Source organism: Leucopleurus acutus (assembly GCF_964270905.1).
Source record: "Leucopleurus acutus genome assembly, chromosome: 15".
NCBI classification, from domain to species: Eukaryota; Metazoa; Chordata; class Mammalia; order Artiodactyla; family Delphinidae; genus Leucopleurus; species Leucopleurus acutus.
Genome location: NC_139157.1, coordinates 35,603,851 through 35,619,460, shown reverse-complemented (window position 1 = coordinate 35,619,460; position 15,610 = coordinate 35,603,851). Strand labels below are relative to the sequence as shown.

Genomic DNA, 15,610 nt, shown 5'->3' with positions numbered 1-15,610 from the left:
AACTGAAGCCTGAGAAATGACCACTGGATTTAAAAGTGTTATTGATCATGTTAACCAAAATAATTTTGCTGGAGAGATAGGTACTAAAGTCTGATTGCAGTGGCTTCAAGAGAGAATGGGAGGAAAGGAATTGGAGACATAAAATTTAGCCAATCCTTTCTAGTTTTTCTGTGAAAAAAAATGAGAAGGAAGTTGCTAAATATAAGATCCAGAAAGAGTTTTCAAAAGGTTGGAGATATTATAGCATGTGTTTGTGCAGATGAAAAGAAAATTCAGCAAAGAAGGAAAATTCATGAAGCAAAATAGGGGAGAATTGCCAGAGGATGTCCTTAAGAAAGGGAGTGAACTGGGATCTAGGGCACAAGTGGATTAGTTGGCCTTAGATAGATGGTTTATCCATGGGAGCAGATGGAGAGTGATGTGGTGTTGGGAGCATGTGGAAAGTCTCTATGGGGTGCTTCTATTTTGTTATTAAAAAAATGTCACCAACTGAGGGTTAGGATGAGGTAGGGAGTGTAGGGAGACTTGAAGAAGAGAATGGGTGAATGAATGGACTTTAGAAATAGCAAAAGACTGCAGGCTGTACTTGGAGGCTCAATAAAATGGTCATGTATTTACATTGAGACCAGACACAAACTTGCAAGTTTTTCTTAAGACAACATCAATGTACAGATGCAAATACAGAATGGATTGAGATTTTAACATAAGCAGGGTTGGGTTTTTGTCAATTGAGTATGAGGGAAAAAAAGAGCCTGGCTAGAGAGTTAAGGATAAATGCAAGAGGATATTATGGTGATGTACAATAGACCACAGGAAGGAGAATAAAAAATAGATTAAGGTTAGGGACATGGTAGAGAAAGAGAGGACAGTGATCCAGTAGCATGTAAGAATTGTTGAAGTGGGGATACTGGAGGAAGTGAGTTCCAGAGATAAGGTTGAAGAGTAAGACAACTGAATTGAGAATATGGAAGGGTATTAGTAATGACAAGGCCTAGTGTATGACCACAGATGTAAATGGCTCATAGGATGAAAGATAAGATTATTGGCAGAGAGGAGATCTTGAAAGTGGGAGGCCAGATAGAAGCATCTATGTGGATATTGAAAGCACAACACAACAACTTCTACAGCATTAGTATTAGAGGTAATTACAAATAACATCACAGTGATATCAGAGTGGTCAGACTAATAGTGTTCCAACATGTCTTGAGTACTTGTTAGAAATGCAAATTCTCAAGTCCCATTGAGACCTACTGAACCAAGAAACCAAGGGGTGGTGCTTCAGGTGATGCATGATGACGTCTGAGAACCACTTACAGGGACAGCACAGAAGATGGAAGAGTTAATTGCTTGGAAAGAAGGATTCAATGAGGTAGCATTTAAACTACAACAGAAGTTACTGCAAGGTTAAATGTAGGGGCCTTAAAATTAAAGGGAGCAGCATTTGTAAAGAAAAGTTTGAATCATGAAAAGACCTCAGATAAGATAACATAAAATTACGTAAAAGTGAAAAACGTTAGCTATTTATATCAGAAAATCATGCCTTGCTAGGAAGCCATTGTTTCTTCAAGAATCCTGATGAAAGATCATAGAGTTCTTTCTATTCATCTACTTTTTCTTTCATTGGTATTAGGCTCAGTAGAGAATGAAAGCTGGGACAGTAAGTGTGGCTGCTTTGGCATACCAACATTTTCCACAATTTCCCAACGTCTCTATCGAACACTGGAGAAATTGTTTCAAAGAGCTGGTGCTAAAGGCTAAAGCCGCAATGTTCGCCCGTCTATGACGTCACGGTGCGCCCACCGAGGGTGTGTTCCATCAACACCCAGGCGCCGCGGGAGGGGCGGGGCTTGAGCGTGCTGACGTCACTACCGGGCGCCAGGCGCGCTTAATTGGCGGCGGATTCAAACGTTCTGGCCTGGTCTCAGGGCCTGTAGAAGCGTCGGAGTCGGGGTTCTCGGTGTCCCCGCGGGCGTGAGCTGCAGTGCGGCGCAGGGAGGACCTAGGAAGCTTAGGCGGCTGGTGCCCGAGCCGGAGGTAGAGGATGGCGCTCTCGACCACAGTCTCGCAGAAGAAGCTGATAAAGCGGAAGGCTCCCCGCGGTTTTCTAAAGCGCGTCTTCAAGCAACGGAAGCCTCACCTCCGTCTGGAGACAAATAGCGACCTACTGGTGAGATTTTGTCCCTTCTAGGACTGGAAGTGGGGCGGAGACAGGGGAAATAACCCCCAGCCTTTATTTTGCCGCCCCCAGCCAATCTTGCTTTCAGGCCTACGTTTGAGGTGTTCGCAGCAACACCTGGGCGGGTTTGCCCCGGCCTGGCATATCAGTTAGTATTCCTGATGCTGAGTTGTTTTGGGGCCCTCTGAAATGTAGATATCCTGACTTTTTTTTTTACAGGAGGCTATTAGCCACATCAATTTAAGGAGAAAACTAACGTTAAGTTCCTGTTTATAGTTTTTCAATATCGCTATTAAGGAGCACAGTCTGGTACTGTGCTTAGTGTAATTTGCAAAGGTTCGAAAGATACATTTTAAAAACATAGATTTTGGAATTCAGGCTGGGTTATTTTTATTTAAATATTGTAAAAGGCATTACTGACATGCCTTTCAAAAGTGCCTTTCTCCTTGCCTTCCTTTCTTCCCCTTCTTTTTACGTTGTTAAACAAATATATTGCCCTATTTCCTCTACTTTAGCTTATTTACTAAAGAACCCTGATCCAAAAGTTTATTTGTAAGTAGTATGCTCCCAAATGTGAATTCGTTTTCCTAGACAAATAGAACACCTGTTAGTTTAGTTTTCAAGCCCAACCATTAAAAGTTTATCTGACTCAGTAACTGCAGCATAATGCTCACATGATAAATAACCACAGCCAAACCACGGTGTAATATTTCTGTTTTGAAATAAATTAAGAGTTTTTATGTTGAATGCCTGGAATATATATCCCTCTAGCAGAATGAACACTGTTTCCCTAGGTTTAAACCATAGGAGGCACCTCCTGTGGTTTGTTACAAGAGCTCTTTGAGTAAAGGAGACACTACAGGTGGGCACCTAATTTCCCTGAGATCAAGGATAAAGAATTGTGGATAATAGGGATATATGGCATGGAGGGTGGCTTCACAATACATCATTCCATCTCTTCTTAAGCTACATTGTCCCCCTCCCCCCCCCGCCCCACCTCTTTTCTCTACAGCCTCTGCCAGCTCTCTACTGCCTCCCCTAATTTTAGGGTTTCTATTTTAATAAATAACTATAGAATTGTCTTCACTTTTCCTTTCTCTGAGCCAAAACAACTTTTTTTTTCCTTGGAAAAGTAGCCCTTCTAATATCTCCTGTCCTTTCTTGTTCCTTTTTTAGACCCTACAAGAAAAGACAATATATACTGTTTTATTACCCTCCTTCCCCCAAGGTGGTGATTAAGGTGGCACAAGTGAACTGTATTAAAGTGAAATTGATTTTCAAAAGAATTTTAGGTAATTTATTCTGAAGTTTTCACTGGTGCTGGGGTTCTCTCAATAAATGGAGGGGGGAGGAAATGTACCTGCTCTAGAATCTAGGAGACTACCAGCTTGTGTAGATTGTTGGGCAGAAATTTCTCAAGTAGTCAGATTCCTCCCACATCCACACTTGCCTGCCCCAAGTGATCCCTGGACAGGAGGACTCTATTGTGGAGTGGGATCCAGGTGGTACAGGAAGGAAGGGGAGGTGAGATTCTAAGCATTTGCAGTGGTAGGGGAATGGAAGTTCTTTATGCTACCGTCTATTACTAGATTGTATGCTTGTCTTTGGCTTTCATTATTTCTCCTTCACCATCTTGTATATGCCATGCATCACTCTGGTTTCTTTACTTATGGTTTTCTGCTTGCCATTGGTACTTAATTATCTTACTCAGCAGGTTCCCCACATCATCCATAAACTTGTCTACAATTAAGGTAGTCTGTTTTTTTTTCCTGAACTTTGATAGCCGTAAGAGTGCACATCATACAGTTTAGCTACTAGGACCCTGACACTATTCTCTAAGTTTTATATGTCAGTGTTGTCTCCCAGTGCGGTATGCAGCTTCTTGAGGCGAAGGGACCACACATATCTCCTTTTGTGTCTTCCATTATCTTTAACACAGAACTAATATACTTTTATGATGTCTTTGCATAAGATATTTCTTCTGTTTGAAGATGTCCTTACTCCACTCCGCTTCTCATACTTCAGTTATTTCAAAATTCAGTTCAAATGCCTGTTATTCGGTGAAGCCTTCTTTCATGGTCTTAGAAAGCATCAACCTTACCTTCCAGTATCATCTACTGTCACACATTTGTCTTTAATTAGGTTTCATTCTCCCATGGGACTGGGAACTTTGAATTGGGAACTTACTGTATTCCTGGTGTTTAGCATAATACCTTGAACATTCTGAGTGTACAATTAAAGTTGGGAGTGATGATGACTATATGTGGATTGATATTTCTAACATTTTACTTATAACCTCCTTGTGTTACTTCATATTCTTCTGCACTGGCTTTTTATTGTTGTTTTATTTTATGACTTATTTGATTGTATATCACCAGGGCCAATACTGATGAGTGTATGTTAATCTCCAATTGTTCGGCTTTCTTGTGACTCAGTTTTTAGATTTATCACTAAGGAATATTGTGCAAATATCTGGGTACTTACAGTTTATGTAAAACTCAGAAGTGCTGTGAGGAAGTGGGGAGGAAGTCAGGCTGGCCCAGTCTTTTGGTCACCTGAGACTGTCAAATGGATACCTCTTTGTAAATTATCTTTTGGTTTACCTTTCAAGCAAGCTGATTTTTTATTTTTCCAAAGTGTAAGTTCTTGATGGAATGGCTTTCAGTATTGAATGTCTAGCTTAAACCATAAAATTTGCTTTTGTTCTGACCCTTTTAATTTAAACCTTAGTGCACTTGAGTGACACCACTCAATTAACTGTTTTATTACAGATAAATAGGTTGTTTAAAAAAAATTCTGACATTAAAAAAAAGTAATATTAATTCAGTATCTATGGTTCATGCCCATGAAGAGTAAAGGACTCAAACCTCAAAACAGAGTGTGGTTTATTTGGGATTAGCTAAAAAATTTTTTTGCCTAATTTGGGGAGGTATGGATGGATCTTTTGTTCATGCAGTAATAATTGACTACCTACTTCATATTGGGCCATGGGCTAAAGGTCACTGGGGATATAATGTCTGGGAAGATAAACATGGTTTAGCCCTTATAGTACATTGAAGAAGACAGGTGAGAAATTGCTGCCTAGTGTATGTAGTATGTGTAGTGATAAGAAGTTCAGGGTGCCATTGATCTATATAACCTTACATATTGGGAGGAATTAGGCTTTTTAGAGAAGTCTGTAAACCAGTAGCATGGCTGTAGGCAAACTTGTATTTGAATACTGAAAGAAGTTCAAAAGACCTAGTACAGAACTGAAAGTTGGGAAAGGTGAGAGATGAAATTAGAAAAGCCTAGTCAAGTGGGGTTTAGTATTAAGGAATTTGGAATTTTTCATGAGGCATCTGGAAGATATTTAGCTTTAGAAGTAGAAAATACAGATTAACGGAGGAAATTGAGCCATGTTATGGAGTACTTTTGTTGCAGAAGGAAATGGTATATCATTGGAAGTTTAAAGAAATTTTGAATGACATGGTATAATGTAAAGAATCAGGATTGGGTGATTTAGCTCAGAGTTCTTGTGAGAATTAAACAAGACAGTGCCTCAAAAAAGTACCAAAAGAATATCTTCTTCCATAGGTTCTTTATCATGTTAAATTTAAATCCCCAAATTCCTCTGCTTGCCCCAAATATCACTAAAATATTCTTAAACATCTATAACAATCCACTAAAGATTTCTGCATAATAATTTAAAGCACCACATTTATTAGTTATTAAACATTTGGTGAACTGTTGGGGAGAGTTAAGTATTGTGTGTTTTTCTTTAATTTTATTTTTTGATACAGCAAGTTCTTATTAGCTATCAGTTTTATACATATTAGTGTATATATATCAATCCCAATCTCCCAATTCATCCCCGCCCCCGCTTTCCCCCCTTGGTGTCCATACATTTGTTCTCTACATCTGTCTCTATTTCTGCCTTGGAAACTGGTTCATCTGTACTATTTTTCTAGATTCCAAATATATGCGTTAATATACAATATTTGTTCTTCTCTTTCTGACTTACCTCATTCTGTATGACAGTCTCTAGGTCCATCCACGTCTCTACAGATGACCCAGTTTCGTTCCCTTTGATGGCTGGGTAGTATTCCATTGTATATATGTACCACATCTTCTTTATCCATTCGTCTGTTGGTGGCATTTAGGTTGCTTCCATGACCTGTCTGTTTTAAACAGTGCTGCAAAGAACATTGGGGTGCATGTGTCTTTTTGAATTATGATTTTCTCTGGGTATATGCCCAGTAGTGAGATTGCTCGGTCATATCGTAATTCTATTTTTAGTTTTTACGAAACCTCCATACTGTTCTCCATAGTGGCTGTATCAATTTGCATTCCCACCAACAATGCAAGAGGGTTCCCTTTTCTCCACACCCTCTCCAGCGTTTGTTGTTTGTAGATTTTCTGATGATGCCCATTCTAACTGGTGTGAGGTGATACCTCATTGTGGTTTTGATTTGCATTTCTCTAATAATTAGTGATGTTGAGCATCTTTTCATGTGCCTCTTGGCCATCTGTTTCTCTTCTTTGGAGAGATGTCTGTTTAGGTCTACTGCCCATTTTAAAACTTTTTTAAATTTTTTTGTGGTACGCGGGCCTCTCACTGTTGTGGCCTCTCCCGTTGTGGAGCACAGGTTCCGGACGTGCAGGCTCAGTGGCCATGGCTCACGGGCCCAGCCGCTCCGCGGCATGTGGGATCTTCCCAGACCGGGGCACGAACCCATGTCCCCTGCATCGGCAGGCGGACTCTCAACCACTGCGCCACCAGGGAAGCCCTACTGCCCATTTTTTGATTGGGTTGCTGGTTTTTTTAATATTGAGCTGCATGAGCTGTTTATACATTTTGGAGATTAATCCTTTGGCCGTTGATTCGTTTGCAAGTATTTTCTCCCATTCTGAGGGTTGTCTTTTCATCTTGTTTATAGTTTCCTTTGCTGTGCAAAAGCTTTTAAGTTTCATTAGGTCCCATTTGTTTGTTATTGTTTTGATTTCCATTATTCTAGGAGGTGGGTCAGAAAAGATCTTGCTTTGATTTATGTCAAAGGGTGTTCTTCCTATGGTTTCCTCTAAGAGTTTTTTTCTTTTTTTTTTCCGGTTTGCGGGCCTCTCACTTCTGTGGCCTCTCCCATTGTGGAGTACAGGCTCCGGACACGCAGGCTCAGCGGCCATGGCACACGGGCCCATCTGCTCCGTGGCACGTGGGATCTTCCCAGACCGGGGCACGAACCCGTGTCCCCTGCATCGGCAGGCAGACTCTCAACCACTGCGCCACCAGGGAAGCCCTCCTCTAAGAGTTTTATAGTGTCTGGTCTTACATTTAGGTCTTTAATCCATTTTGAGTTTACTTTTGTGTATAGTGTTAGGGAGTGTTCTAATTTCATTCTTTTACATGTAGCTGTCCAGTTTTCCCAGCACCACTTATTGAAGAGACTGTTTTTTCTCCATTGTATCTCCTTGCCTCCTTTGTCATAGATTAGTTGACCATAGGTGCGTGAGTTTATCTCTGGGCTTTGTATCCTGTTCCCTTGATCTGTATTTCTCTTTTTGTTTCAGTACCATATTGTCTTGATTACTGTAGCTTTGTAGTATAGTGTGAAGTCAGGGAGTCTAATTCCTCCACCTCCATTTTTTTCCCTCAAGATTGCTGTGGCTATTCGGGCTCTTTTGTGTCTCCATACACATTTTAAGATTCTTTGTTCTAGTTCTGTAAAAAAAAAAAAAAAAAAAATGCCATTGGTAATTTGATAAGGATTGCATCGAATCTGTAGATTGCTTTGGGTAGTATAGTCATTTTCACAATATTGATTCTTCCAATCTAAGAACATGGTATATCTCCCCATCTGTTTGTGTCATCTTTGATTTCTTTCATTTGTGTCTTACAGTTTTCTGAGGACAGATTTTTTACCTCCTTAGGTAGCTTTATTCCTAGGTATTTTATTCTTTTTGTTGCAATGGTGAAGGGGATTGTTTCCTTAATTTCTCTTTCTGATCTTTCGTTGTTAGTGTATAGGAATGCAAGAGATTTCTGTGCATTAATTTTGTATCCTGCAACTTTACCAAATGCATTAATTAGCTCTAGTAGTTTTCTGGTAGCATCTTTAGGATTCTCTATGTATAGTATCACGTCATCTGCAAACAGTGACAGCTTTACTTCTTCTTTTCCGATTTGGGTTCCTTTTATTTCTTTTTCTTCTCTGATTGCTGTGGTTAAAACTTCCAAAACTATGTTGAATAATTGTGGTGAGAGTGGACAACCTTGTCTTGTTCCTGATCTTAGAGGAAATGGTTTCAGTTTTTCACTGTTGAGAATGATGTTTGCTGTGGGTTTGTCATATATGGCCTTTATGATGTTGAGGTAGGTTCCCTCTATGCCCACTTTCTGGAGAGTGTTTATTATAAATGGATGTTGAATTTCATCAGAAGCTTTTTCTGCATCTTTTGAGATGATCATATGGTTTTTATTCTTCAATTTGTTAATATGGTGTATCACATTGATTTTTTTATTGAAGAATTCTTGCATCTCTGGGATAAATCCCACTTGATCATGGTATATGATCCTTTTAATGTGTTGTTGGATTCTGTTTGCTAGGATTTTTGCATCTATATTCATCAGTGGTATTGGTCTGTAATTTTCCTTTTTTGTCGTATCTTTGTCTGGTTGTGGTATCAGGGTGATGGTGGCCTCGTAGAATGAGTCTGGAAGTCTTCCTTCCTGTGCAGTTTTTTGGAAGAGTTTGAGAAGGATGGGTGTTAGCTCTTCTCTAAATTCTCTAAATGATGGTTAGAATTCACCTGTGAAGCCATCTGGTCCTGGACTTTTGTTTGTTGGAAGATATTTAATCACAGTTTCAATTTCATTACTTGTGGTGGGTCTGTTTATATTTTCTGTTTCTTCCTGGTTCAATCTTGGAAGGTTATACCTCTCTAAGAATTTGTCCATTTCTTCCATGTTGTCCATTTTATTGGCATAGATTTGCTTGCAGTAGTCTCTTAGGATGCTTTGTATTTCCATGGTGTCCGTTGTAACTTCTTCTTGTTCATTTCTGATTTTACTGATTTGAGTCCTCTCCCTCTTGATGAGTCTGGCTAAAGGTTTATCAATTTTGTTTATCTTCTCAAAGAACCAGCTTTTAGTTTTATTGATCTTTGTTATTGTTTTCTTTGTTTCTATTTCATTTATTTCTGCTCTGATCTTTATGATTTCTTTCCTCCTACTAACTTTGGGTTTTGTTTGTTCTTCTTTCTCTAGTTCCTTTAGGTATAAGGTTAGATTGTTTATTTGAGAATTTTCGTGTTTCCTGAGGTAGGCTTCTATAGCTATAAACTTCCCTCTTAGAACTGCTTTTGCTGCATCCCATAGGTTTTAGATCGTCATCTTTTTGTTGTCATTTGTCTCTAGGTATTTTTTGATTTCCTCTTTGATTTATTTAGTGACCTGTTGGTTATTTAGTAACATATTGTTTAGTCTCCATGTGTTTGTGTTTTTTATGTTTTTTTCCCTGTAATTGATTTCTAATCTCATAGTGTGGTGGTCGTAAAGGATGCTTGATATGATTTCAATTTTCTTAAATTTGCTGAGGCTTGATTTGTGACCCAAGATGTGATGTATCCTGGAGAATGTTCCATGTGCACTTGAGAAGAAAGTGTAATGTGCTGTTTTTGGATGGAATAAATATCAGTTTATTTATTATAAATATGATAAATATTCTTATAAATATCAATTTAATCTGGTTGGTCTGTTGTGTCATTTAAAGCTTGTGTTTCCTTATAAATTTTCTGTCTGGATGATCTGTCCATTGGTGTAGGTGAGGTGTTAAAGTCCCCCACTATTATTGTGTTACTGTCGATTTCCTCTTTTATAGCTGTTAGCAGTTGCCTTATGTATTGAGGTGCTCCTGTGTTGGGTGCATATATATTTATAATTGTTATATATTCTTGGATTGATCTCTTGATCATTATGTAGTGTTCTTCCTTGTCTCTTGCAACATTCTTTATTTTAAAGTCTGTTTTATCTGAGAATTGCTACTCCAGCTTTCTTTTGATTTCCATTTGCATGTAATACCTTTTTCTGTCACCTCACTTTCAGTCTGTTTGTGTCTCTAGGTCTGAAGTGGGTCTCTTGTAGACAGCATATATATGGGTCTTGTTTTTGTATCTATTCAGCGAGCCTGTGTCTTTTGGTTGGAGCATTTAATCCATTTATAGTTAAGGTAATTATTGATATGTATGTTCCTATTACCATTTTCTTAATTGTTTTGAGTTTTTTTTTTTTTTTGGTCCTTTTCTTCTCTTGTGTTTCCACTTAGAGAAGCTCCTTTAGCATTTGTTATAGAGCTGGTTTGGTGGTGCTGAATTCTCTTAGCTTTCGCTTTTCTGTAAAGCTTTTAACTTCTCCATCGAATCTGAATGAGATCCTTGCTGGGTAGAGTAATCTTGGTTGTAGCTTTTTCTTTTTCCCTTTCATCACTTTAAATATATCGTGCCACTCTCTTCTGGCTTGTTGAGTTTCTGCTGAGAAATCAGCTGTTAACCTTATGGGAGTTCCCTTGCATATTATTTGTTGTTTTTCCCTTGTTGCCTTTAATAATTTTTTGTTGTCTTTAATTTGTGTCAGTTTGATTACTGTGTGTCTCAGCATGTTTCTTCTTGGGTTTTTCCTGCCTGGGAGTCTCTGTGCTTCCTGGATTTGGGTGACTATTTCCTTTTCCATGTTAGGGAAGTTTTCCAGTATAATCTCTTCAAATATTTTCTTGGGTCCTTCCTCTCTCTCTTCTCCTTCTTGAACCCCTATAGTGTGAATGTTGGTGTGTTTAATGTTGTCCCAGAGGTCTCTTAGGCTGTCTTGATTTTTTTTTCTTTATTCTGTTCCATGACATTGAATTCCACCATTCTTTTTCCAGGTCACTTATCTGTTCTGCCTCAATTATTCTGGTATTTATTCCTTCTAGTGTATTTTTCATTTCAGTTATGGTGTTCATCTCTATTTGTTTGTTCTTTAATTCTTCTAGGTGTTTGTTCTTTAATTCTTCTAAACCTTTGTTAAACATTTCTTGCATCTTCTCAGTCTTTTCCTTCATTCTTTTTCCAAGGTCCTGGCTCATCTTCACTATCATTATTCTGAATTCTTTTTTGGAAGGTTGCCTATGTCCACTTCATTTAATTGTTTTTCTGGGGTTTTATCTTGTTCCTTCATGTGGTACATAGTCCTCTCCCTTTTCATTTTGTCTCTCTTTCTGTGAATGTGGTTTTCATTCCATAGTCTGCAGGATTTTAGTTTCTTGCTTCTGCCAAGTGTTATGTATTAATTAATTCTCACTGCAAAGAGTGTGTACTATTATATAAATTATCAAATAAATTATATGTTAAAGAGACTATCTAATTGGACCTAGATTGGTAGTGAATTCAGGCACATGGCAGAAGCAATGGATAGAGATGTTACCAGTAATTTAAATAAAAGAGCAGTATATGTGATGCTAGAGGGAGAAATGAGATAGGACTGCAACTCACTTTACATTCTCTGTTGCTTGGGTTTGAGCTCTACTTTAACTGTTTTCAAGCTATATATATATATGCATATAGAATGAGTAGCCCTTTTGTGTTAGGGTAGTGAATTTTGAGTAAAATATTTAGCAAAAAGTACATATTGAAATAATGAGGTTAAATAATGATATATGTACATATATATTATGGTATATGTATATGTTTTGCTAATATGTAGAAGTTGTTTCTATAAGAATATGCAAGAAGCTGGCAACCATAGTTTACTGGGGGATGATGTGGAAGAGCGACTTACTTTTGTCAGTCTATCCTTTTGCAGACTTTTTGCTTTGTATTTTGAAATACCTATTTGTTCACAAGAAGTGGCAAAAATAGTAGAGAATTCCCCTTACCTTTTTTGCAGCTTCCCACAATGCTAATATCTTATATAACTACAGTTCTTTGTGGACTTTGGAATTTTGTATTGTCTGCTTATTTTATGTAGTTTAAGGCTACTTTTTAAGAAATTTTAAGATTATTAATAGTAGATACGATTATTTTGATGTTGGAAGCCAAGTAACTTGACCTTTGTATATAAATGCAATAAACTTTTAAAATTTCAATTCTTAACATGTTTTTAATTAGATATTTCAAATTAAATATCTGGTTACAAAATCTTTATACCTTGGATTGTAGAATGAGAGATGACTAGCTTTAAATACAATATTTGATATGTTTTTTTAATTTGGGGGAAATTTTAAATTACATTAGAAACTTAAATTTAGTTGGAATGGGAAACAGGAATATTTTTTCTTAATAGTGACCTACCTATCTTTTGATATAATGATCCTTTAGAGTAATGTTATTGTCTATGGCCTTTGGTCAGCTTTACATAGACTTGTTTCATGTATTGTAATAACTAAGTCTCTTTTTATGGAATCTTAAGATGGACATATATTAAAGTGAATTCTGTTACTTTAAATAAAGGTTAATTGATGTAATCGCAGTAGTAAATAGTACAGCATTAAAATTGGGGATATTCTTTTTATTTTTCTTATAAATTTGTTTATTTTTACTTATTTATTATTTTTGGCTGTGTTGGGTCTTCATAGCTGCGCGCGGCTTTCTCTAGTTGCCGCGAGCGGGGGCTACTCTTTGTTGCGGTACGTGGGCTCCTCATTGCGGTGGCTTGTTGCGGAACACGGGCTTCAGTAGATGCAGTGCGTGGGCTCAGTAGTTGTGGCTCGTGGGCTCTAGAGTGCAGGCTCAGTAGTCATGGCTCACAGGCTTTGTTGCTCCGCGGCATGTGGAATCTTCCCAGACCAGGGCTCGAACCCGTGTCCCCTACATTGGCAGGTGGATTCTTAACCACTGTGCCACCAGGGAAGCCTGGGGATATTCTTTTTAAAAGTCATTATTTCAAAACATCAGTGTTTGAGCTTAAAAATCCTTTTGCATTTTCTCTTTTAAAGGTGCATCTGAACTGTTTACTCTTTGTTCATCGATTAGCAGAAGAGGCTCGGACAAATGCTTGTGAGAATAAGTGTGGAGTCATTAAAAAGGAGCATGTACTGGCTGCAGCAAAGGTAAGATCTGAATTTCTTTTCTTGAGCACAGTTGCCTTAAAACACCACCTAGTTCGTCACCTCTGCCTGGTTTAGATTCCTTATTCAGTTTTGTTGCCTGAGTTGATGCTTGGCTTTTCACGGGTTTTAATTACAGAGTTATGGGTTTTTTTATTATGTATATTATGGATTTCTGATGGAAAGATTCATGGCCATTGCCTTATTGCCATTTAGGGGAAAATAAGTGTTTGACTGCTAATCTGTAGGATATGTAGTAGCCTATATATAGCTGAGAAGGTTTATTACCTTGAAATTTATCAAAACTTTCTTCTTGATCATTTTAAGTTTACCTAATGATTTTTCTACATTTGTTTTGAGATTTGAGTGACTTCTGAATCATATTGCTTATATAAGCAGAGAAGATTGCTTCTTACTGATATTTCTGTATAATGTAATAGTATGATGTCTAGGGCAGAGTTTTTTCCATATATGTTCCCAAGATTATATGCCCCAATATAAAAGGCTTCTGGGGTCAGATAAGTTTATATAACCTAACATACTATACCTCCTTGAAAAGTCATAATGTTACATATAGAGAGCTTGTTTCTGTAAGAATATGCAAGAAATTGGCACATGGTTGACTGGAGGATGATGTGTGAGAGAGACTTATTTTTGACAGTTTACATCTTTATAGGCTTTTTTTGTTTAACATTTAATATTTTTGAAATAATTATAGACTCACAGAAGGTGCAAAAATAGTGTAGAGTTCCACTGTACCTTTTATCCAACTTCCCACAACGGTAACGTCTTTATATAACTATAGATATGTAAAGTTATGAAAGTTTATGAGAAATATACCAGTAATTTGTTGAACTCTGTTTAATTTAGTATTTTGTAAATTTGGGTGTATAATATACTTAGAATTTTGTAAATTCATTTGAGTACATAGTATTCTTTTGCAGTCCCTATACTAACTTCTTGTAGAACAGAGAAGTACTGGCCTAGGGTATAAACCTATTTGGTGACTTCTGTGGAAGCCTAGAAATGGGCATGCTGTGGCATTTTTTAAGGGGCTTTAAATTCTCTTACAACTATAAACATTTCAACAAGTTTCTGTACTATTAAAGTTGATATAAGTGCTTTCTGCAGGTAAAGCAAGGCTTAAGAACTTGAAGAGTGTATGTGTGTGTCTTAAATTTAGGGTTGGTTTGTTTTTATTAATGAATTTATAAGTGTACTTACCTAAAAGTAGGTAAGTTCTTTACAATATTTTTGGATATATTCTGGTCTCTAATGTTCCTTGTCTTTTACAACTTAAGATCTCATTTTGTTTAAAATGAGATTAACAATTATCTTAAAAATTATCTACCTAACAAGCTTTTCAGCTTGAGATGACTAGTCTTGGTCTCTGATATAATTCCAGCCTAAATACAAGAAATTTGGTGTTGCAGTGGATTTGTATTGCTTTATAGTTGTTAAATGCCTGATTCATAATAGGATTTTCAAGTTTTGGAACATTCCTTAACTCCCCGAATTGCTAAATTGTCTATAAACCTCAAGTTGGGAGCCATTAATCTGTACACTTTTGGCACAGTTGAAGAAATTAACATCTAGAAGTGACTATTATAAAACCAGATTTTGAGAATCTAGGCATGTTTCACATTCTTTGAGAGAATTACACTATTTTAGAGAAGTCTAAAACCGTTTATAAGGCAAAAGATTCCCTAATCACATTCCAAATTGGGTTTTATAAATTCAGAGACTTGCATACTATACACATAGGACTTTTCAACTTTTTTTGAGGAATTGTGTTTTATTTGGCATAGGTATAATATGAATCTTCATTTTCTCCCCCTCACAGGTAATTCTAAAGAAGAGCAGAGGTTAGAAGTCAAAGAACACATTTTTGAAAATTATAAGATGTATTATTTTAGGTGGTAACAGATCGTGAAAGCACTTTTTATATAGCAGTTAATATTGTGTATTAAAATATTGGCTCGCTGAAGGATGTGTGTGTTTGTATGTTTTTTACTGGTATTGAAATGGCTCAAGTATACACATAGAACTATATAAGCTTTGTATTTGAGGAATTGTTTCATTTTAAATGGCCTTTAGTTCATTCTACTTCCCTTTTTGTTGGTATTGCAGATGTTTTACATATCAAAAAAAGGAATCTTAGTGTGTGAAGTAGCTTGAAGAGATGTATTTCTTAGAATTAAGTTTATAAGTATTTAGATTTAGCCACAGTTAACTATGGAATCAATTTAATCTCTGAAGGAGGACAATGTGCAGTCAAATCTAGATGTATTTTAAATATTTTAACTGTTTAATGCCTTTGCATAAGCAATGCAGTCTACTTTTATTTAGGCCAATAGTGTAATAATATAATTTCTCAACT

The 15,610-nt window shown here is 37.1% G+C and overlaps 1 protein-coding gene across 2 annotated transcripts; it reads left to right on the top strand.

Annotated features, from left to right (window-relative positions):
• Nucleotides 1-1,921: 1,921 nt before the first annotated feature.
• Nucleotides 1,922-15,100, top strand: CENPW (centromere protein W; the record flags this gene model as incomplete). 2 transcript variants are annotated; one of them, XM_082855856.1, is made up of 3 exons in its annotated part: nucleotides 1,922-2,167; nucleotides 13,120-13,233; nucleotides 15,074-15,100. In XM_082855856.1, exons 1-3 carry the CDS (start codon nucleotides 2,042-2,044, stop codon nucleotides 15,098-15,100), a joined length of 267 nt encoding a protein of 88 aa, XP_082711982.1. In that variant the 5' UTR covers nucleotides 1,922-2,041. The 2 variants fall into 2 exon arrangements, with proteins under 2 accessions (XP_082711982.1, XP_082711983.1); XM_082855857.1 differs by lacking the exon at nucleotides 15,074-15,100 and having other exon boundaries at nucleotides 13,160-13,237.
• Nucleotides 15,101-15,610: the final 510 nt, after the last annotated feature.